At 52.1% G+C, this 22,119-nt stretch overlaps 1 protein-coding gene across 6 annotated transcripts; it reads right to left on the bottom strand.

Annotated features, from left to right (window-relative positions):
• Positions 1 to 232: 232 nt before the first annotated feature.
• Phf19 (PHD finger protein 19) lies at positions 233 to 21,374 on the bottom strand. 6 transcript variants are annotated; one of them, NM_001106570.1, is made up of 15 exons: positions 21,281 to 21,325; positions 18,892 to 19,077; positions 18,394 to 18,475; positions 13,682 to 13,777; positions 13,130 to 13,230; positions 12,398 to 12,546; positions 10,677 to 10,772; positions 9,983 to 10,051; positions 9,731 to 9,851; positions 7,752 to 7,819; positions 6,103 to 6,264; positions 5,498 to 5,585; positions 4,667 to 4,752; positions 3,714 to 3,809; positions 233 to 2,576 (listed from the first exon to the last, which is right to left on the bottom strand). In NM_001106570.1, the coding sequence occupies exons 2-15, from the start codon at positions 19,069 to 19,071 to the stop codon at positions 2,234 to 2,236; spliced, it is 1,737 nt and encodes a 578-aa protein (NP_001100040.1). In that variant the 5' UTR covers positions 19,072 to 19,077; positions 21,281 to 21,325; the 3' UTR covers positions 233 to 2,233. The 6 variants fall into 6 exon arrangements, 3 of the variants coding, with proteins under 3 accessions (NP_001100040.1, XP_087507608.1, XP_087507609.1); XR_015682813.1 differs by having other exon boundaries at positions 234 to 2,576; positions 5,553 to 5,585; positions 21,281 to 21,374; XM_087651482.1 differs by having other exon boundaries at positions 234 to 2,576; positions 18,892 to 19,080; positions 21,281 to 21,374.
• Positions 21,375 to 22,119: the final 745 nt, after the last annotated feature.

The following is a 22,119-nucleotide window of genomic DNA, read 5'->3' on the forward strand; positions in this document are numbered from 1 at the left end:
TAATTCCTAGATCCTAAGGGTGAATGTTTGCTGTTACTCTACAGCGGAGAGAGAGTGTGTCCCACGTTCCCTAGGGGCAATATGGGACACTGCTGAGAGAACATGGGTGCAGAGGACAAGGGTGGGGGTGGGGTGGGGAGGTTGCATGACCAGAGGGGCTGGCCTCACCATCCTCTGCCTAAACTCCAGGAAGTCAAGAGAAGAACCCAAAGACGACTCTGAGGACACGCTTATGTTGTAAACCAGACACGTCAATTATAACTTTAATATAACAAATACTATTAAAAGCAGCAATTTAAAACCAGAATCTCTTCAAAGGTGCACAGGGTCGTACCATCGGTTGGCAGTAATGCAGCTATTGTCATGTAGGGGTGAAATGCTGCCTTGAGGAGTCCAGGACCTGGTCAGGCCTTGTGCTAGCTTCCCCAGCGGGATGAGCACCCCACCTGCCTTCCTGCTCCTCAGGCCTAGAGCTTCTGGGGCACAGCAGGGGAGGAGGGACAGATGTACAAACAGCCATCCTAAACTCTCTGGCTTCCCCAGTAGCCTGGAAAACACATGTTGGAGGTTGCCGTGCTCACAGAAGCCAACAGGAAGCCACAAACTTGACCCCAGTTCCCACATGCCTGCTGGCCTGGGAGTTGGCTTTACAACTCTCCTTCCACCGGGACCCACTTGGGGACCTCAGTGGCAGCAGCTGTGGGACTGAGAACTGGTCTCAGTGTCCATCTGCTGAGCCCTGCCTGAGCCAAGACGGGGAAGCAGATGGACGTGGGTAGCTGTGTCTAGTGAGAGGTGAGGTTCCTTTGCAAGGCACTATGGTTGCTGAGGTGTATGGCAGGGACCGTCTAGCCTACCTCAGGGACTCCCCCTCCTCCTTAATGCTCACAGGTGGATGTGGAGGGGTCAGACCCACTCATGGGGAAATCAGCACTTCTGATATAGTCTGATGTCGCCATGCGATGGTCCATTTCCCCACTCCCAGCCAGAAGCCACAGCAGCAGTCAGGGAAGCTGGTCCCAGTCTGGTGCCCCTGCCTCCCACCCCAAAGGCACTTCTTTCTAATTGTCCAACCGAGCGAGTCAGTTTCTGTTTCTGCAGGCAAAAATAAGGACTCCCTGCCTACCTCCTAGTTTTGGTTTCCCTCCGGACACGGCTGAGTTTGTCCATTCTAAGAATTCTATTTTACCATCGATGACAAAGACTTCCTTTCTGAAGGGAACCAATGATTCAGACCCTTGGGAACTGCCCTCTCTCCCCGCCCCCGGCTGCCCCATCCCCAAAGTGATTGTCAGCTTCTGGGCAAGGCAGGAGCTATGCAGGAGAGGGGTGTCTTGGGGTGTCTTTTGTGCTTCTCTGTGGGGCCAAGGCTGGTTCACAGGCCAGAGGAGGCCGGAGCTTGGTTTTCACATTTAACTGCAGCATTTATCCCTGGAAGAGGCCAAGGACAGGGCCAGGGCACCCTGGTGGGGATGTGTGGTGGTGTTTGTCTGTATACACAGTGTTTGGGATGGGTCCTCCCCATCGTTTCCTCCCAGATCTGCGCGTTCAAGAACACGTCTATGTAGCAAGGCCAGGCTCTAGTCTGCGGCAACAGTGAAGAGCTGTTGCTGGGGACAGGCAAACTTCTGGGAGCCTTGGCCTTGACTCCCTTAGTCCCCCTTCCCAGCCTCAATAAAAGACCCTGATTCTCGTCCCTTCAGTAGAGACCCAGGCCATCACTTCCCAGGCTCTGGGTCGCAGGCATCCTGAACTTTCTCAGGCATCCCCTACTCTCCTGGGTGAGGGGTACTGGTGAGAAAGTGGAAGACCCACAGGGTTCCCTTTCCTCACTGTGGTCCCAGTGAGGGACAGATGAGCATATGTGCATGGAAGATGTGTGTCCGCATGAAACACCCAAGCAGGGGAGAGGTCAGAAGATGGAGAACTGGGGACAACGAAAATCAGTTTCAGGCCTCAGATCAGGGGTCACAGCCAGGGTACCATCGGAGGAACCAATGGAAAGTTTGAGGGTATGGAGTGTGATATAGACGAGAGAGAGCCAGCAGGGCCTCAGAGACTCGGGCAACTGGTACAGCAGCACACAGACCTTGGCCTGGCAGACAGCAGGCAGGGGCTGCGGCCAGGATGTCCTGCTTCCCTCCACCACCGTAAGCCTGGAGAAAACAGGGACCCAGGGGCTTCTTCTGCCCCTCCTTTGGTTTGCAGCCTCTGGGCAGCCTCTGAGGGATAATCAGTAAGGGGTAGTGCCCTCCCATTCCAACAGGTACTGAACCTTGCCTTCTGGAGTGACCCTCCGAGCCAACACCTGATACTTTTCCCCGCAGGCCAACCGCCCAGCTGCACCGAAGTAGTTGGTGATAGAGGACTTGAGATGGGACAGGGAGGAGTCATCTCCACTGATGCTTTCGAACGTGTGGCTGTCGATGCCTTCATCCTGCTGCTCAGGGCCCGGAGCTCCCTCTGCACTGCTGTCTGAGGCGCATCTCCCATCCGGCTCGGCTGCCCGATGCTTTGCCCGCAGGGGCCTGTACGCTTTGGCCGCCAGCTTCCTCTTACGGCTGCCTACTGTCCATCTGCATCGAGAGGGGGAAGAGGGAAACGATGGGGGATGAGTTGAAGCAATCATAAGATTCCTCAGTCTGAGAGGCTCTTAGGTATAAGGGACTAGGCCGGACCCTGGGCATGGATGGAACTTCAGAGAGGTCCTGTAACCGGGAAACTGAGGCTCCAGAGGAGACATCAGCTGGGGAGTACAAAGGCCAGGATTCCAACCTAAGTATGTTCGATTTGGAAGTGTATGTTGTTTGTATCTAGAAGGGTGGGTTGTTGTCATGGGTGCGTCTGAAGTCCCACAGTGCAGAGGTCTTGCCTGGGCTTTTTAGTCCTCTGTATGAACTGGGTGAGCTACACAGAGGCAGGGACTGAAGGGCCTTGTACCACATAGGCAGAGGTGTCAGCAAAACAGACAAACTGCCTGTTAACAGATGCTGAGGTCTGGAGGCGTATTGAGAACCCAAGGGAGCAGGAAGACGGTAAGTGTAGCTCAGTGATAGAGCACTTGTCTAGTAAGCACGGAGCCCTGGCTTTGATCCCTTAGAACCCATATTACAGCTACAGAGGCAACATCAGAGAAGGACCCAAGTCAGAGATGTACGCCAAGTAGAGGATTTCTATCCATATAGATTTGTCTACTCCCACGAAGTCTCCATAGGCTCGGGAATACGAATGCAGAGGGGGCTGTGCCCGGCAGTAAACCAGGCTGTACTCTCAGCCACACCTCACAGCCTGCCATCTTACTCTGCTTAAAAGGAGCGAATTTTCCTCTTAAAGATCCTAGGATCCAAAAATCAGACAGCTAGGAACGAGAACAGGAGGAGCCCTGTGGTCCGAGCCACAGGTGACGAACAGCTACGACACACAGATGCCAAGAAGCTCAGAGTGTAATGGCTTCTCTAATCAAAAGGTCCCAGAATTGGGTCACTCGATGAGAGGGATCACATAACGGTTGCAGGCAAAGAATCTCACAAACAGAAGGGCTCATAGCAACTTTGGCTCCACCCTGGTGCTTTGGAACAGAGGGGTCCAGAGCGGACTCAGTCACAGAAGACCAGGAAGTGAAGGTTAAGTCTCCACCCAGCAGTAGGGAATGGCCAGGCTGGGGACCTCAGTCCCTCACAGAGAGCTCCTGCACACACCCTCGGGAAGCTCACCTGGAGTCCTGGGAGAGGCTGGTGGACGCAGAGCCTGAGGTGCTAGCAGCATCGGTAGAATCCACGTCTGAGAAGAAGGTCTGGCCTGAGCTGCCACTGAGAGGGGGGAAGAGAAGCCTGTTATTGGCCTGGCCCAGCACTATGGAGCCTCTCCACCTTCAGTGTCTCTGACAGGCCAGCCCATCTCCTCACTGCCAAGATTTCCACCCTGCATCCGTCTGTCTTGTTTTCTACCATGTAGTCTTCAAAGCTGAGAGTCAAGAAAACTGTCCCAGACCACTCTCCTGTGGCCATGGGCATGCCGGTTGGTGACACGGTCCATGAGCCAATGGGCAGTTGTACAAAATTCCACGGACTCAAAGCGGGGGAAACGGGGCGGTTGGGCGATTAAGGAAGTCAGCTAATGCTGCAGGGTTAGAACTGGCGAGCATGGCCTAGAGCTCCCATCTGACTCTAAATCCCTCCCCTTCCTGATCCGGGACCAAAACAGAGTTGTCTTCGAGAGTCGAATGATAAAAGATGACATTCTTGCCCCTCAAATACCCAAATGTGACGATTTCATATTCATATGAGCAGATACAGCAGTTTTCCAACACAGCTGGGAGGATCCACGAGGGCTTCCCGGAGCAATATTCTGAGTTTTTGGCTCGGGGAGGGCAGGGCACAGGGTGGTTCAGGAAGAGGGCTTAGTATAAACACAGAACAGGATGGCCATAGCCCTTCCGGTCTTAGATGTGAGGCAGGGGAGTGGCAGGTCTGCAGGCAAGTCAGCCCAGACCACTGCTTTTGTGGGGCAGAGGGTGTTATGCCACAAGCTGTAGTGAATAAAATTCTCAGGCAGCCCTGTGCATATAGAACCTTTCAGCTGAAGTTTCAGAAGGTCCATGAGGGGCGTGTCCTTCATGCTGGGGAGTAGAGCCCCTCCTTACTGTCAGTTCTGGAATAGCAGGTACCTTTTTAAACTCTGAATTTCATCCAGTGTAAAGTCGAATATGCTGGCCAGGTGGTGGTCCGTGCTCCAGGCTGAGGTGAAGTCACTCTGTGGACACAACAGAGACAGGGTCAGTCAACAGACGGACCAACAGACCTACCTCTCCCCAAGCAGCCTTTCTCCCATCTGAGGGGTGTATGGGCGCCTGCTGTTCAGCCAGGGCCATGAGGGCTTAGGGAAATCCTGCCACTTCCTCTGGACTCTGAACTGTGGACAGAGAGCTAAGTCACCATGGTGTCTAGTCCTGACTTCTTCTCCAAGCCGCCTGATTTCTCGTTTGCCTCTCTGGGTCTTAGCTGCCTCCATTTGCAAAATGGGAATGACTGAGAGCCTGCTTTACTGGGGGCCACAGGAAGAAGCTAGGACTCCATTGTGGCTGTGAAAGTGCGGAGTGCAGAGGCACCGTTAACACTACCATCCACAAGGAGGCTCTCAGTAAGGATAATCGAAGAAGGAAAATATGTTCTGAGACCTGGTTCTAGGCTGGGCTCAGTCAATGCCTTCAACATCCCATCTAGAAAGCGCTGCCCCCACACCCTAGCCCCGTTTGGCCCAGACTGGAACTGGGATATTATCTAACCCTGCCCTAACCCATGTTCTCAGGAGAACTTGTGGGTGATGAGACCCCAATAGCAGTCTTAGGGTGCCTGACAATCCTTGTTTTTCTGTAATTGGCAGTGGGATATTGGGGCACCCCTTTGGGTCGGGGCCAGTGCGTTATTTTCTGCATAGGGCCCCTAACATGTGCGGCCCTTGCATGTGAAACTGGAGAATAAGAAAACCAGGAACTAACACTGGGAATAGCATCTTCCAGCAAAAACTTTGATCTTTTTCTTCTATAAACTCGCCTTTTCTGCTGCTGGGATTCCTGAGGCAACAAACTGTGGAGACAGAAAAGGGAGAGGGCGGCCTGTCAGAGCCCCAGTCAGAGCTGAGGGCAGCGGCAGTATGGGATCAGGAGGGTTTGGGCAGGGTAGAGTGAGCCTGGGAGGAGGCCATCCTCCGGGAGCAGTGAATGTGGAGGGGCTTTAGAGAGTAGAAAAATGAGAGGTGCCTCCTTGCCCCAGTGCCCCTAGAGACGAGGCTCGCCCAGCCCTTGACACTTCCCTCATGCTCTGCTGCTGCCGCTGCCCAGTCCTAGCGCAGCAGGGCTGGGTCCCAGCATCAGTCTTCCTGGAGCTAGGAAGTGAGGGGCCTGTGGTGAGAGGGACCCCAGAGCTTCTCACTAGCACTCCCAGAGTGCCTATAGCTGGACCCTGCTGGGTCTAGGACTCCGGGTTTACAGGGATGCTGCCACACTGCCTGAGCCCACCACATAGCTTCTACCATCTGCGGGAGGTGGGAGCTTAGGCAGAGAACCCAAGCTCGCTGCAGCCACTGTCCCCCACCAGCACTGACCCAGGCTTGCTCTTTCCTCTCTTACGAAGCAGCTCAAAGGTCCCTTTGTCACTTGGCATCTGTGCCCTGTCCGGAAGCAGTTTTCCTGGAGGGGCGGGCGGGACACGGACGCGCAGTCGGAAGATGCATTTCTTCTTCTTAATCTCCTTGCCACACAGGAACCTGGGGTGACAGGAGAGAGGCTTGGGCTGTCAGCTGATCCTCCAGAGAGTGAAGCAGATTGCCACCAAGGCCGGGGGCCTCCCTGCCCTGAGAATGAATCCACAGTCTCCAGTTGGAGAATGTGACCAAGCACCTCCCTGTCCTTGCCTGCTGAACGTATTCTATCCTTGCTCTTCCTTGAGGCTTCTTAGCCTTGGCCAGCTGCAAGGCCACCAGGTACAGCATAGGACAGAACTCTCAGGACCCAGGTACTGGTGCCAGTTCTTCATGTTCTTTGGCCAGGAAGCACCTCCGGGCACATCTCCTATTTCAACACTGGCTGAATGAGGCCCTGGGGCTGTGGAGGGTGTTCAAGCCTTGGCCTGTTCTCAGGAAACTGAGCACTGGGAGGTCACAGGATCTCAAGCTCAAGGGGAGGTCTTGCTGCACCTCAAACCACAGGAAGGTATAAGCATGTTATCCTACAAGAGGCTTCAGGCAAGCTTCCACAGAAGCAGGGGCTGTATCTCATAGCTGAGAATCTCTCCATAGCGCAGAATCTACCTAGACTGGTCTGTTACAGAGCCTGTAACTAGACTTGCTGCCAAAAACTGAATGGAGGTGGGGAAAACAAGAGGCCGAGGGAAGGACAGTGCTCAGTACATGGGATGTGGTGGTGCATACTTGTTAACTCAGCATGGAAGAGGCTGAGGCAGGGGAATCAACAGTTTGAACCTGGGCCAGAGTGAAACCCTATCTCAAAAACCAACCACCCAGCCAGCCAACCAGCCAACCAGCCAACCAACCAGCCAGTCAGCCAGCCAACCAGCCCACCAGCCCACCAGCCCACCAGCCAACCAACCAACCAGCCAACCAGCCAACCAGCCAACCAGCCAACCAGCCAACTAACCAACCAGCCAACCAGCCAACTAACCAACTAACCAACCAGCCAACCAGCCAACTAACCAACCAGCCAACCAGCCAACCAGCCAACCAGCCAACCAGTCAACCAACCAACCAGCCCACCAGCCAACCAGCCAACCAGCCCACCAGCCAACCAGCCAACCAACAAATGAATAGGAAGCCAAGGGCTGAGCTTGGCTGGCTGACACCCAGAATCTATAACAGTGTAAAATGAAGACAAGGAGGGTTGTGTCATAAAAGGTCTTGAACATGGCTGAGGGACAAGTGTGTGCTAAAACATGGGATGGGAAGGCACAGGCTAGGGAAGTAGCCCAGAGGTGGAAGCCCTGACTGATGGTTTTCCAGGTTCTCTATCTGGCTGGGCCATAGAATGGATGCTAACATACAACTGAGTCAAGGCCCTGGGTGCTTGGGAAGGCTCTGCAAAGGAAGGCCTCTAGATGTCTTTACTCCCTGGATGGTGGACAAGAAGGAAGGAAAGCCAGGCAGGGAGCACAACTTAAACACAGGACTTATGGTAGGAAGAGCCTTTAGATTGAAATCCCAGCAAGGACTCACAGCTCTTCCTCTTTTCTTGCACTCACCGGCTTTTGTAACTGTTGAGAGCGTTGAGGAGATGCGGCCCTCGCTCTGTCACAGGGGTGCTCGTGAGCTGCGGGGAGCAGGTGAGCAGGAGTTAGCTGTACAGGAGTATCTAAGACACTCCTGGCCTGATCCCGCCACCCCATCTCATGCTCCAGTGGCCTCCAGGGGAGAACCATTGACTTGCAACCTTTCACCTCTCTGAGATCAGTTTCCCCATCTGTGATCAAGAGGAATCTCCTGGTCTCAATGTTTCAGGAGCTTTACGGGACCAGGCTGTGGCCTAGTGGGAGACTGCTTGCCTATCATGCACAAGGCCCTGGGTTCATTCCTCAGGGCTGCTTTTAAAACATCCACACTCCTGTCCAGTGATGCCACCTTATGAGGTCTATGATGCAGATCAAGTATGAAACATGAATGAAGTTTCACGTACCCAAATGTGCCCAATGACACTGTTTCTGATGGTGGACAGAAAGAAACTATGCACCCGACTGGCAAACTAAGGAGGACATCAGTTCAGCCATTTAAAAGGTTATGAGAACACTAATAGCCCGAAACAGCATAACACTGAGAAGAGATGATCTAAAACAGAATGTAAATTCTTGTAAACCATAAAAAAGAGTAGGAATGGGATAGACCCAGACTTTATTTCTAGTTATTTCTGAGTAGTGGAAATATGAATCTTTTAAAAAGCATACTTCTGTTTTGATCATTTAATTTTTTCCATTAGAAACATGTTTTTTTAATATTTATTTTTATGAGTGTTTACCTGCAAGTGTGTATCATGTGTGTGCAGTGCCCACTGGTGGTCTGAAGAGGGTGCTGGATCCCTGGAACTGGCCTTGTAGATGGTACTGGTAAGCTGCAGTGCATGTGGGAATGGGGCTTGGGTTCTTGCCAGGGCAGCATGAGTGCTCTTACCTGCTGAGCATCTCTCCAGCGCCTACGCATGATTTCGTTTACACCAGAAAAAGTGACTTAAAAATACCAACTCTAGGGGCTGGCGAGGTAGCTCTGCGGCTAAGAGCAATTGTTCCAGCAGAGGACCTTGGCTTGATTTCAGCCCCAACACAGAAGCTAACAATCATCCACAACTCCAATGTTAGGGGGTCCAACACCTTCTTATGGCATCTGTGGTCACCGGACACACACATACGTGGTTGTAGACATACACGTGAACAAAACATTCACATGCATTAAGTAAATCTAAAAACAGTACTGACTCTTCTTCATGAGTTTCTGTGTGTCTTATAATTTACCAAACACCACTATAAATGGAGACATATATACAACTGCTTGCAAAATGTAAGAATTGCCTATTTGTTTTTTTTAATTATACACCTATACATGCGTGTGTGCATGTGTGTGTGCGTGTGTGTGTGTGTGTGTGTGTGTGTGTGTGTGTGTGTGTGTGGGCGTGTGCATGCTACAGCACACGTTTGGTGGGCAGAGGACAACCTCCCTCATCTCCTGAGCCATCTCGATGGCCCTTGTTTGTCTTTTACAACCCTGTCTCATCAAAGAAGGATTGGGTAGTCAGTGGGAGACAGTTCATTCTGCAGTAGTAAAGAGGACTCTGAGGGAATGGGTAGGGCAGAGGGCTACGTAGCCCCGTGGGAGTGTCAGTTCGCTCTCCAGCTCTGACAATTTCAAAGTCTGTAGCTACAGGGCACTGAGGCCCCTGGGAACACAGCACAGAGCAAGGTCAGCAGGAGACAAACCCACTGCAATTCCTAACCAAGACAGGAGATCTGCCCAATGCTTGGCTGCACTCGGCCTCGATGCCTTGGCTCCCTGCAGCTTAGTGAGGTCCCGGCTGACCACTGCCCGAAACGGAGGCTAGAGTGCCCCTCCCTGGCACAGGCTTGGAGGCACTGACTCAAGGAACTGCAGCACAAGGGTGGGAACTCGGATATCTATACCCTCGCCCTGCACTGAGTGATCCTGTGCGGGCACCTCCGGCGCCTGGGACCTTACGTACCTTGCCAAGCTGCAGGAGCTCCCAGTGGTGGTTGACAAAGGCCAGGATCTCCTCAAAGTCGAAGTACCTCTTCTTGCTCTGTACTCCCAGGTTATAGAGGGCCAGGTGAACTATGTCTACCCTGGGTAAGAAAGCAAGGGCCAAGTGAGGGTCAGGGCAGAGGGCAGAGGGCAGAAGGCAGAGGGCAGGGGGCAGGGGGCAGAGGGCAGAGGGGACAGGAAGAGCTGGTAGGGACAGGTTCCATCTTCTCACCATCTCAGGGGCAACCTCTCGATATACTCTGGGCCTTGGTTACACACGGAGCAGAAGAACAGGTAGAACCTGTGTGTAGAGGAGAGGGACTGTGATGGGAAGACCTCTGACCCTCAGTCCGGGCCATCTGTCCCCCTCCCACCTGCTTCCCATAGCATTCACTTCTGGGCTGCCAGCCTCTGAGCAGTGAAGGCGACAGGGACCAAGGAATATGTCTCCACCCTACTCCAAAGGTCACTGCCCTAGAATTCAGCTCAGTTTCTAGGTTGGGCAATAGTGGTTACCACTGTCCCTTCTGAGACCTCTCCCATCCACTTACACACTTACTTGCCAGCCACCAGCCAAAGAAGAATAATATTTGATTTAGCAGATATAATATCTCCCATTAGCTTAGCCCTACTAACTAGAGGCCATCCATTTCCCTAGTGGTGCTTACAGTAACTCTTGGTAAGGCTAAGGCAGAGACTGTTATCTCTCCTTCCTGAGATATTTGTAGAATCTGAATCTTGTGAAGGCAAGAATGTCCTCAAGATTTCCCACAAGTCAGCAGCAAGTAGGCATGTAGCCTAGCACATCCCTTCATTGTCTCCTGGCCCGGCATAGCCAGGGTCCCCTTTATCTTGAGCTGTCTCCTGCTGACAAGCTAGGCTACCACAGACCTCCTTTGTGTGATATCTAGTAGATCATCACTTACCGGTCTCCAAACACCATAGGCTCACTTAGGCACTGTGTACAGGCTTCATGGAACCACTGCCTACACCGGTAGCACTGTAGCATCCGTAAGTACCACCTGGAGGCACAGAAGAGCTAGGTCAGCCACATCACAGTCAGGCTCAGCAACGTACTCACCAGCCTCTACAGGTGAGGGAAGAGGACTGTGGGCCACAGCTAGAAAAGCACACCAGTGGCCCCAGCCTCAAAGTACAGGTTTAATAGGCAGTTTCTCTGGTTGGCTTCAGATCTGGCTTGGTTATTCAGAGGAGCCTTTTGGAGGCGCACGCGTGCACATGCGTGCATGCGTGTGCATGTGTGTGTTCTAACAACTGCTCACTAAACACTGAGAAGCACCGACTTACTAATGTCATATAGGTTTCTGTATACTGTTTTACATTATCATTCAAAATGCCTCCTAGCACACCAGGGTGCTCATGGGTAATTGAGGTAACAGCTCATTTTAGAGATGAAGTAGTTCAAATGGCATAGTCAGAGGCTAGCTGGATCACAAGCATCACCTCCAGATACTCTAAAACCCAGGACGGGAAGGATCAGTCTGCTATCTACTGAGGATAGAGATCCTGCCTCTATGCAGACAGCCCAAAGGAGCAGGTTTAATTGGCCTCGGAGGCCCAGGTTGGCAAGCTAGAGCAGATTCTGGCCCCACAGCAAGACAAGAATCTCTTCTACCACCACCAGCTGATTACCAATTCCCAGCCCATGTGAGCTTTTATATAGTTACTGATGCTCACAGCCACACAAAGGAAAAACTAGTAAGTGAACTGTGAACCAGGGGAGGCAGAGCTGGCAAAGTGCTGTGCCAGGTTATGGTCATCTGTCAGGCCTAGGCTTTTTAGCTGTTTCATTACTTCCTCCTTTCTCACGTGACTCCAAGAAAAGCACTCTGCCTTCTACTCTCCATTGCACCTGCACAGGTTCTCACTCTGAGCTTACTTTCAGCACCCTTCCTTTAAGATCCCTAGGTAACTCTCCTGGCTCCCATTGGTCCAGACCTGCCTTATGACAGCCATCCTACCCCCTGGGCCCGCCCCTCAAAGCTTGGTTTCCCCAAAGACTACTCTGGGTTTCCCTCCTGCAAAGCGACATTAAAATTAAACATTAAACAATCTGCCCTCCCTAAAATGACATCGAGGATCCGCCCCTCCAGATCCCGCTTCCGTGGCCTGACACCTAGGCCCCGCCCTCGCGACTGTCACTTTAGGCCCGTCTACCCTAGACCTAGCCCCCAGTGAGCACTCTGGATTTGCCCATCCAAGACACGCCTCCAAGGCCTGACACTGAGGCCCCGCCCCGCTGCTGTCACTCTGGGTCCGCCCCTCTAGATCCCGCCTTCATAACCTAACAGACCCCGCCCCCTGTCAAGTCTCTCTTGGTCCACCTCTACAGCGTGACACGAAGGCCCCGCCCCATGGTTCCAGGTTCGCCCCTCCAGGTCCCGCCGCCAGACACTCATATCCCTCAGCCCAGCTGTCACTCTGGGTCAGCCCCTCCAGAGTCTGATGCTCAGGCCCCGCCCCCAAGCTGTCACTCGGAGGGCGCAGGTCCCGCCTCCAGAGCCTGCCAGTCAAGCCTCACCCCGCCCTTCAGGCTGTCACTCAGGCCCCGCCCCCGAGATGGGGTTCCCTGGGAGCCTGTCAGTCCCGCCCAGCAGTCAACACGTGTCCCGCTCTGGTGCCTTACTCTCCAGGCCCGCCGCAGTAGCAGTAGCATTGCTGCTGGTTGGTGCGATGGGGCGAATCCCAATCGAGCTCCTCAGGCTGGTAGGACAGCACCATTTTCACTGCCTGCAGCGTCTTGGCGATGGCGCCTTTCTTCAGCGCACCGCCTTTCTAGGGGGAGATAGGACCCAGGTCAACAACTACACCTGTCAGCACACAGCTATCAGGAGAAATGCTGCCAGGGTTCGGGGAGACCCAGACATTTTATGAACATCAGAAAAACGAGCTTTTTCTCACCAATCCTAAACCCATCCTGTTTCCTTTAGTGATATTCATTGATAGCATTAGTTGTAAAAAGGACAACACACACACACACACACATACACACACACAATCTGTGAAAGAATATATATTTATCTTAAGAGCTTTTTAAAAAAAGAAGTAAAAAAAAATACCACGTGTAAGGGGGAGGTACATAATAACGTTGTCTTTTAATAGCAAACGGCCCTTTGTTAGGGGCCTCCTACTGACACAAAACTGGGTCCATTTTATGGTTGGGAACACTTGAGGTTTAGAGAGGTTCTGAGATCTAGCCTAAGACAGCACCCTGTGTCTCCAAAGTCCAAGTGGAGCCCTTCTGCCTAGAGAACAGCATCAGCGATGTCGTCTCAGGCCTGAGTCTCGTGGGGCTCTGGTCTGCCCAGTTGGAAGACAGGAGGGCAAGGGCTGGGGAAAGGGGTTGGGAGATGCTCACCCTCACAGCCAGTGCGAAAATGCAGCGTCGGCAGAACCAGTGAGTGAGGAGGGGCCAGTTGGCATCGACTGCTATGGGGATGTGGCACTGTTGGTGGTAACCTGGGGCAAAGGAGGGGATGGTGAATCAGTCACAAGGGAGCAGTGGCCCAAGGCCAGTTGGCCAAAGGCAGCGAGGCTAGTCGAGCTATGGCAAGCCCTAGGGAACTCTGCCTGCCAGCTTTCAGGGTACTGGCTGGTGGTACCCAGCCAGCGAGGCACAAAAAGAAGGTACTGGCCACTGTAAGAGGCACCAAGAATGAGCTTCAGCACCTGTCTCTCTGCCTAGGAGGGTCACAAACTACATTTCCCATTGCTTTTGGTCACCTTTCCCCAAAGCAGGAGGAGACATGTCAGGGATAGAAGGAATAGGATAGATAGGAAGCTAGCTGGGACCTCAGCAAGTGCGGTGAGGGCCCACAAAATGGGAGGGGCCCACCGAGTGGGAGGGGCCCGCCGAGTGGGAGGGGCCCACAAGGCAGGGCCTTTCACAGTGTGCTATTCACCCACTCACCCAGGCCACACTTCCCACAGATGAGGATCTCGTTCATCGGTCCTGAAGTCTTCCCCATGCAGACATCACACTTGGGCTCCTCTCCTGGAACACCAGCTGAAAAAGAAGTCCCCTCAACTCAGGTCCAGCTCACACCACCAAGAAATCGTCAAAATCATCTGCCGAGAAGGAATCCGTACTTGGATCCGGTGAGGAGCTCATAGGGCCCCTACTGGGAAACTTAGTTCTGTGGCTCAGCTACATTGACACAGAGTCTAAATATATGTTATACCCATTCAGCCTTAACCGGAGATGCGTCTGTCTCCTGTGAACTGCGGAGTGCAGAAGCAGCTGTATAAAATGCTGAGAATGAGGGACGGTTGAAGCTCAGCTCTAAACAAGACATCCACAACGTACCCTCATGGGACATTGTTGAAGAGGGGCCAGAAAGAACGGAAGAGCTGAAAGGCAGAAAAAAGGGCTTGGCATGCCATCTGTTGAGTGTGGCCCCTGTAATGAACTCTTAACAACTGTAGATGACACAGGGTCTGCACAAGGATGGACCCATCCATACCAGACATCGACAGCAGGGACACAGGGGGCCTGTCCCTCACTGCTGAACAATTATTTTGATACATTCTGGGGGGGGGGGATGGAGAGTTCCTTCCTTCAGCTGTATACCCACTGATGATTCTGCTGGACTTCAGTAAGTCGTCCCAACCCAACGGCCACACAGATGTCCCCGATTGTGCGATCACTTTGGGTCACACAACAAAACCAAAAATCGAGCACCTGGGAAAGGGGCAGGTAGGGAGGAGGGAAGAGGAGGGTGGGAAGGGAGGATCGGGGAGGGTTGAGGAGTGTGTAGCCAGAATGGAGATCTATAAAACTGTCAGGGACTTTCGTTGTTAAAGCCATCATAATAAAAACCACAGAGCAGGAACTGAACTGCTGTGCTTTGAGCTTCACTATCCATCCCACGAGCTGCCTCGCCGAATCTTCCCAGGCTTCCGGAGATGTCTGCTAACACCTGCTCCAAAGACGGGGAAACTGAGGCTCGGGAAGCTAAGGCCCTTGCTTAGCTGATAAGTATGAGAGTGGGATTCAAACACACAGCCATTGCTCCGATAAGTCTTAGCTCTTCTGCCACATCCGGTTCCTTCTTCTACCTATTCCAACTTGTCGGATGTTTAAACATTTTCAGTGTCAAGTGACGCTGAAAATGCTTACTAAGCATTGTGATTTAAGTGTAGGTTTATAATGAGATTCCATGTTCCCATCAATTGTGAACTCACAGAAAGTCCTATTTACACAACAGCCTCACCCACATCTCCTCCCTGCTATTTAGATTCAAGACCCAGACATCCATCCACTTCTCAGTAACCACTGCATTTCTTATATATTTGGTTGTGAGCCTAGCCTTTCACGGCTGAGCCATCTCTCCAGCCCAACCACTGCATTTCTAACCAGACCTCTCTTAAAGCACACTGAGCCACCTGTATTGTCTCTAAAGTTATTTTTATTTCCAAATGTGTAGCAAATTAAAATGTCACTACAAATTTGTGTTTTGAATCAAGATCCAAGGTCCAGATTTAGCGACCACTTAATTTGTTTATCTTGGTCTATTTTAAAGCTGGGGTTCAAACCCAGGCCCAGTGCTTGCTGGGTACTCTCTCTCCCACTGAAGTAAACCCCATCCCCTAAATACAGTTACAGAATAGCTTTCCATTTACTGCTCTCTCCTCAATTTTTTTTCTTTTTTGTCTTCTTCTGTTAACTACATTTTTATATCTGAAGTATTTGTATGGCTATGTTAAATATATTTTTCCTTTGGGGGGTACAGAGGGGTGCTAGGCATCAAACCAAAGCCAGCACATTCTAGGTAAAGCACATCCCCCACCCACAAATACAACTTTTCGCTGTATATACATTCATGCAGGTTAACGTATGCGCATGTATGGAGGTCACTTGATAGGGAGCAGCCATCTTTCTTTCTGAGATGGAGCCTCTCACTACGATCTAGGGTTCACTAGGCTGATTGGCTAGTAAGTTCCAGGTATCTGCCAGCTTTTTACCTCTCCAGAGCTGGGATGACAGGTGTGCCAGCTTCTTTGAAAGATACATTGTTTTTTTTATGAGTATGGGTTTTGTCTGCATGGATGTGTGTACCAATGGTGGGCCTGTGCCTGTGGAGGTCAGAAGAGGGTGCTGGATGACCCAGGACTGCATTTACAGATGGTTGTGAGCCACCATGTGGGTTCTGGGGCATCACATCCAGGTGCTTGTGCTAGCAAGATACGCATCTTATTGACTGAGCCACCTTCCCACACTCTCCTTAAATGCATTTGAAAATGATTTTTAAGCTAATTTTCAGTTATGCATATATGTATGTGTGTGTGTGTGTGTGTGTGTGTGTGTGTGTGTGTGTGTGTGTGTATGTGTGTATGAGCTAGGGTTACAGGCGGTTGTGAGCCATTAGACGTGGGTTCTGGGAACCAGCCTCAGGTCTTCTGCAGGAGCAGTACATGCTGGTAACTGCTAAGCCATCTCTCCAGCCCCTTAAACACATCTTGATGCATTGCATCTGTTTTCTCACTCCGGAAAGCTGCTAGACATTTTTCTTGTTTTGTTTCTAGAGATTTTGAGTCTTGCTATGTGGCTCAGGCTGTGCTTGAACTGGTGATCCTCCCTCCTCATTCTCCTTAGGATGAAAGTTTTGTAAAGGCAGAAATGATATTTCTGACAGGTAGTAGGTGGTTCAAGATGTATTTGTTCACTAAGTGGCCAGGCAAGGACCCTGCCTTGCTCAACAACCAAGGAAGGTAGTTGGGTCTTAGCTCCCTTCATAAAGTGATACATCTTATCTTTTTTTTTTTTTTTTTTGTTCTTTTTTTCGGAGCTGGGGATCGAACCCAGGGCCTTGCGCTTCCTAGGCAAGCGCTCTACCACTGAGCTAAATCCCCAACCCCGATACATCTTATCTTATAGTAAAGTGATACATCTTATCTTATAGTAAAGTGATACATCTTATCTTATAGTAAAGTGGTATATCTTTTTTTTTTTTTTTTGAGCTGGGGACAGAACCCAGGGCCTTGCGCTTCCTAGGCAAGCACTCTACCACTGAGCTAAATCCCCAACCCCGATACATCTTATCTTATAGTAAAGTGATACATCTTATCTTATAGTAAAGTGATACATCTTATCTTATAGTAAAGTGGTATATCTTTTTTTTTTTTTTTTTGAGCTGGGGACAGAACCCAGGGCCTTGCGCTTCCTAGGCAAGCACTCTACCACTGAGCTAAATCCCCAACCCCTAAAGTGATACATCTTATCTTATAGTATCTATCTTATGCGTTATGCCCAGCCTTGAGCACTCATCTTAGGGGATGCCAAAAGTCCTCTGCCTGTCAGAAGCAATCAGCTGGACATGGGACAGCCTGTTCCTAGCTACAGACCTGCTTGTGCCCCAACCGGTCCCTGGTACAAACTGGGATGCTTCCTAAACTCTGAGAAGTCGAAAGATCTTTCTTTTGCTGCTGGAGTTTTGTGCTTTTCATAGAAGTGTAACCAGCAGGGGACGAGCATAGATTTTTATCTACAGAAAACAGATTTAGATTGCAAGGGACTAGAGTGGAAAGAAAGAAAAGAAAAACAAACTGTATCCCCTGGCCACAGATTTTTGGAGAAAAAAAATTGTTTGTTTGAAAGACATAAAAACTGACTTCATCCCATGGCCCGTTTGGCTGGCTTCTCGGAATAATCTTTTTCAGTAACAGATTCTTAGAAACTTCCTTCCTACAGTGCAGAAGCACTGGCGTGAGCGTTCTACACGCATGTGTCACCAACCATCAGGCGAAGCCAGGGTTTTTGATGCCTCCTCCTTTCAGCTGACGAAATGGGGCCTCAGAAAAGTGCCATCACTGCTCGAGGCGAGGCTGTGTAGCTTGGCAGTAGATAGATCGGGGACGAGGTCCAGAGTCCATCCGACCCTAGAACCTGCCTCAGTGGGTGACATCTGTTCTGCTAAGGATAAGTGATATTTAATACGTATCTTCTCTCATGCCAACTGTCATAGGTGCTATGCCATCATCATAGTTCCATGATAAAGACACATGGGTATTATGTCTGGTGATCCCCCAAATCTGTCCAATGTAGATTGAATGACTCCAACTGGCTATATCTATAACACGGTGTCAGCTATCTGAAGGCAGGGGTGGTACTCACTCCAACTCCCCTCTCATCCTCACAGATGACCCTGCTCCATCTCAGCTCGGCCACTCTCATGCTTTCTTGACTGCACCTCCCCCACCTCCCCCACAGGTTCTCTTCACATGCAAATAGGGAACACAGTTCAAATCTATAACTGACACCTCCCTCTCCTCTGGCCTCTTCCTCCTCTCTAGCTCTAGGAGACCCAGAGTAGCAGATGCCATTCAGGAAGGACTCAAACTGCAGGCCCGAGACCCAGTCCAAGCACTCTTGGTGCTAATAAATGTCCAAGCTCCTCTTCCCTCTGCCCTGCTTCCCTTTTGAAGTGTGAGCATTCAGAAAGGAGATCCAGGAGTTGACATTTAATTATCACTTCACTTCTAGACGGGCCCAAGATGAGTACTCAAGGCCTAGGGTTCATGGACTAGAACAGATGCCAGGAAAAAAAAGGGGGTGACAGAGAGGGCAAAACTGAAGGCAGAGAAGAGGCATGGGGGAGCGGCAGTGGACACTTGGACACTCACCATGCTGGATGTCCTTCCAAAGGACCCAGTATTTGGAATTGTCTTCGAAAGTCACGAGGCAGCTTTGCTTAGGACTGCTGACCTGAGGCAAAGAGAGAAGAAATGTGGAGGAGCAGCAGGGGGGAGCAGCAGGAGGGAGCAGCAGGGGGGAGCTGGGTCTCAGTCTTCCTCTGTCTCTCTTGGCCTTGTGCTTCAGAAGACAGGCCAGAAGGAGAGCTGTGTTTCCCACCTCAGAGTATGGCCTTTAGGAACAAGGGGACGACTTAATGGGGATGCTTTTAAGGATCGAAGAGCAGGTCAGAGAGTCATCCATGCCCTGCCCAGTCTGGTGCTTGCTTAAGTTCTCTGAAGAACCTGCTGGGCCACATTGTGCCTGAGGACTTGGAGCCTGCAAAGCCAAGCTCTGGTCCCTTCCACTTTCAGCTTTAGGCATGAGGGGTAAAAGGAGATGAGCAGAAAAACACAGGAGCCTGGGCCCAAGGACCAGAGCAGACTTACCCGCTTGATCTTGCCAAGGTAGTATAGCCCGTCAGTCCACCGGCATAGCACAAACTGTCCCTCTGTCACCTTAGACATCAAGTCTTTGAAGTTCTTTTTGGTCTTAGACGGGGCCCCCTTGTTAGGGCTGGTGGCACCAAAGGCTTCCTGAGTCCCTGGTTCCAGAGCTTGCGTCTCCATCAGCTTCTGCTGACACCGGAGGAGAAAGAGCAATATTTATCTTGCTTCCTGCTCCTGAAATCCAGTAAGGCTCTCAAACACGTTTATTGACAGTACAACTCTGGGAGGGAGACATTATTATCTCATTCTACGGATAGGGAAACAGGAGATACAAGAAGAAGTGGCTGGTGACCCAGAGGCGCAGCCATGGCTCACAGGGAGTCAAGGAGGCTCTATACCATACCATGCTGCTAAGAGAGTGTATCTTCCCGCCATACCTGGCGCAAAGGACCCAGGGATCTGAACCCCACCTCATGTCCAGGAGGCTGAAGCTTTGTCCCATATGTGTGCTCAGTTCCAAGGAAGCAAGCACTTAAAATGTTATGTTTCCCCTAAAACATCTTCAGAGAAAAGCCCACCTAGCAATGAAAATTCTTGAGGTGGCATGGGAACCGCATAACATAGCCATGCGCCCCCCCCCCTTTTGAAATTCCCCTTTCTGTTCTCGATTAACCGATAACTTCATGGGAACCAGTTTGGGGCATTTAAACCTGCCCATGCTTTTATCCACATACACATTGGCTCAAAGCAGCTAAGCCATTGCCATACCAGTCTAACACATCTGGCTCTCTACATCTCATTAAAGTGCTGCCTTTTGCTTCTCTGTTCCTGATAGAGGTATCACCGTGGTGGTGGTCACTTCTCCAACCAGTGCACTGCCACAGCGGGCTTTTTGGACAGTGGCCTGAGAAACTCCGAATCTCCACCCTAGAGTGGTTGGAGCATCCTGCCCTATTTCCCATCATGTCCTGCTTCCAACTCTTGTCTCATTTTTCCTCATCAGCTATTTCATTCACCTTTTCCAAGCCTATTTTCCTGAGCCTGTTGCTTGCTACTGCCTGGTACCTGGAACGGGGAGCCTCAGGGCACCCAGCTTCTCTATCTGAACCTTCCAGAAGGTTTGTGGCTTCCCAAACCTTCGCTGGTGGTCAGTTATTGCTTTCTCCCCTCCGTGGTCGTATTCCTCCACACATACTCTCCTAAGATCAAATACAGTTTCCTTATGTTGTAGTGTAAGGGGATGGTGGGGGGCGCTCCTGTTCAGGGTTCCTCCCTCTGCCTAAGGTGTTGGGCACCTGGTGCCCTGCCAGCCCACAAGAAGACAGCTCCGGGTGTGTTTTCATGTGAGTGCCTCTTCAGAGACTGTAGGATAGTCTATGGCAGTGTGCCAGTCCTATACGTAAAACTAAATACACGTGGGCATGTGAGGGGCCTGGGGCGGTGGGGCATAGTCAGGATCTAGGGTCTTCAAATGATGGGAATCAACCTCCTTCTGCCTTCTCCTTCCTATCTTTTACTCCAGGGCAGAGGAACAAGCACCAGGTAAGGGCTGTAGTCAGAACTTTTTTGCCATCTCCCTGGCACTTGGCTCTTTGGGAGCTGGGAGATCCCCGCATGCTGGGTCTGGAGTGTGGCCGGCCTCGGCAGGTTCACAAACTGACATTTCCTCCCCCACTGAGATTTTGGGGGCAGGCCGGGTCGCTGCGCCCCCGAGGCCGTGCTGGGCCCCCGGGTGGTGGCCCCCCCATCTCGCCTCCATCCTCCTGGAGAGGGCCCCCGCGGGCTGTGATTGGCTGATTCAAACCCATCGGCACAGAAGTGCTTGTTTGCGGGTTCCCGTCGGCGTCCAGTTCAAATCCGCGGCACTGGGCGCGCGGGGCCGGGCGGGGGCAGGAAGCGCGGATGATTCATGCGCCGAGGCCTCTCCAGGGCGGCCGTTGGCTTTTTAAAAGGGTGTTCAGGGGAGAGGATAGCTTGCAAAAAGTGTCCCCTTCAGCTACAGGCACTCCTTTCCTCAGTTGCTCTAACTGCAAACTTTCCCCGCTCCCAGCCTATCGTAGCCTGACTTTGGACGTGAGCAAAATCCCAAATGCCCTGCCTATCCTCCCCTCCATAGCTTCAAATGGAAAAGAAAAGACACGCGGCCACAAACGGAGACCTGTCACCCACATCCTGCCCAGCGCTGGGGATGTGGCTGGGACTCCCGCTGCCCTGAGGGTACCGCTCGGGCTCCATCTCCGTTCCCATCCTACAAGCGCGCAGCTCCTCAGAACTCCAGCCCCCGCCCGGGGATCGTAGGGCTCAATCTAGGTTTCTGGGAGAGGGATCGTGTGCAGGATTGAAGCGTGAAACGCGGACACTCCCGGGGCGCCCGCAGCGCGGGACTTACCGCGAGGCAGCGCGTCAGCCGGTCCCACTTGGAGTCTGGCCACCAAGCACATCGGTGGCGGTGGTGCGCTCGGCCCAGGACTGCCCGGCCGAGTGTCCGCCCCTGGGGCCGGGGTAGGGGTCTCGGCGGGGGCGGGGCGGGGCGGGGGCGCCGCGGGGAGGAGGGGACGCAGGGAGGGAGGGGCCGGTGCGCTCAGGAAGGGGCCCCCCGGGCGCGGGGCGCCATCTTTTTCGCGTTTTCCCGCGAATTATTGACGTCCCCGCTTATGTAATTAGCAGGGGCCGCACCGGCTTTGCCATTGGAGCCCGCGGCCGGCGGGGCCCCGCAGCGCCTCCCGGGGCCGCCCCCGCGCAGCGAGCAGAGCGGGCACACGCGGAAACACAGCTGCACAGACCCACGGCTGGGCAGGCGTACACACACCACACGCGCACAGCTACTACACCCAGACCTTTCAGGACCCGGGTAGGTCTCCCAACACCTTGATCTTACAGCACGGACACTCCACGTCACTCCCCGGAGACCAGGGCAAGCCTAAGAGAATCGGACACAGGACACGCACACATATGTGTGCCATAAGTCACAACACTCAAAATGACTCTGCCTTCAGCATAGACTCCCGCGAAACCGCGTGCACGGCACACACAAGTCAGCAGCATAGAGCTCCGACACAGTGACCACAAGACCCACTCGAGTATGCCAGTCACGCACTGTAGAGATAACAGTGTAAGAGAAATAGTCACGTAGACCGTGGGCACAAACACGACAAATACGTAAAGGGCAGACCTAAGACAGATCTTGTGGATATGGCTCCAGTCAGATAAGATCTCCCTCCCTCCAGG

This window comes from Rattus norvegicus, chromosome 3, assembly GCF_021556685.1.
Source record: "Rattus norvegicus strain SHRSP/BbbUtx chromosome 3, alternate assembly SHRSP_T2T, whole genome shotgun sequence".
In the NCBI taxonomy this organism is placed as follows: Eukaryota; Metazoa; Chordata; class Mammalia; order Rodentia; family Muridae; genus Rattus; species Rattus norvegicus.

Excerpts from the sequence above, each read along its gene's own strand:
- Phf19 (NM_001106570.1), bottom strand. The coding sequence starts at position 19,071 with ATGGAGACGCAAGCTCTGGAACCAGGGACTCAGGAAGCCTTTGGTGCC. Across the intron at positions 12,547-13,129 it reads TTTTCGCACTGGCTGTGAGG|AAAGGCGGTGCGCTGAAGAA; the intron begins GTGAGCATCTCC and ends ATCTCCCCCTAG. Across the intron at positions 3,810-4,666 it reads GAAATTCAGAGTTTAAAAAG|TGGCAGCTCAGGCCAGACCT; the intron begins GTACCTGCTATT and ends CCCCCCTCTCAG.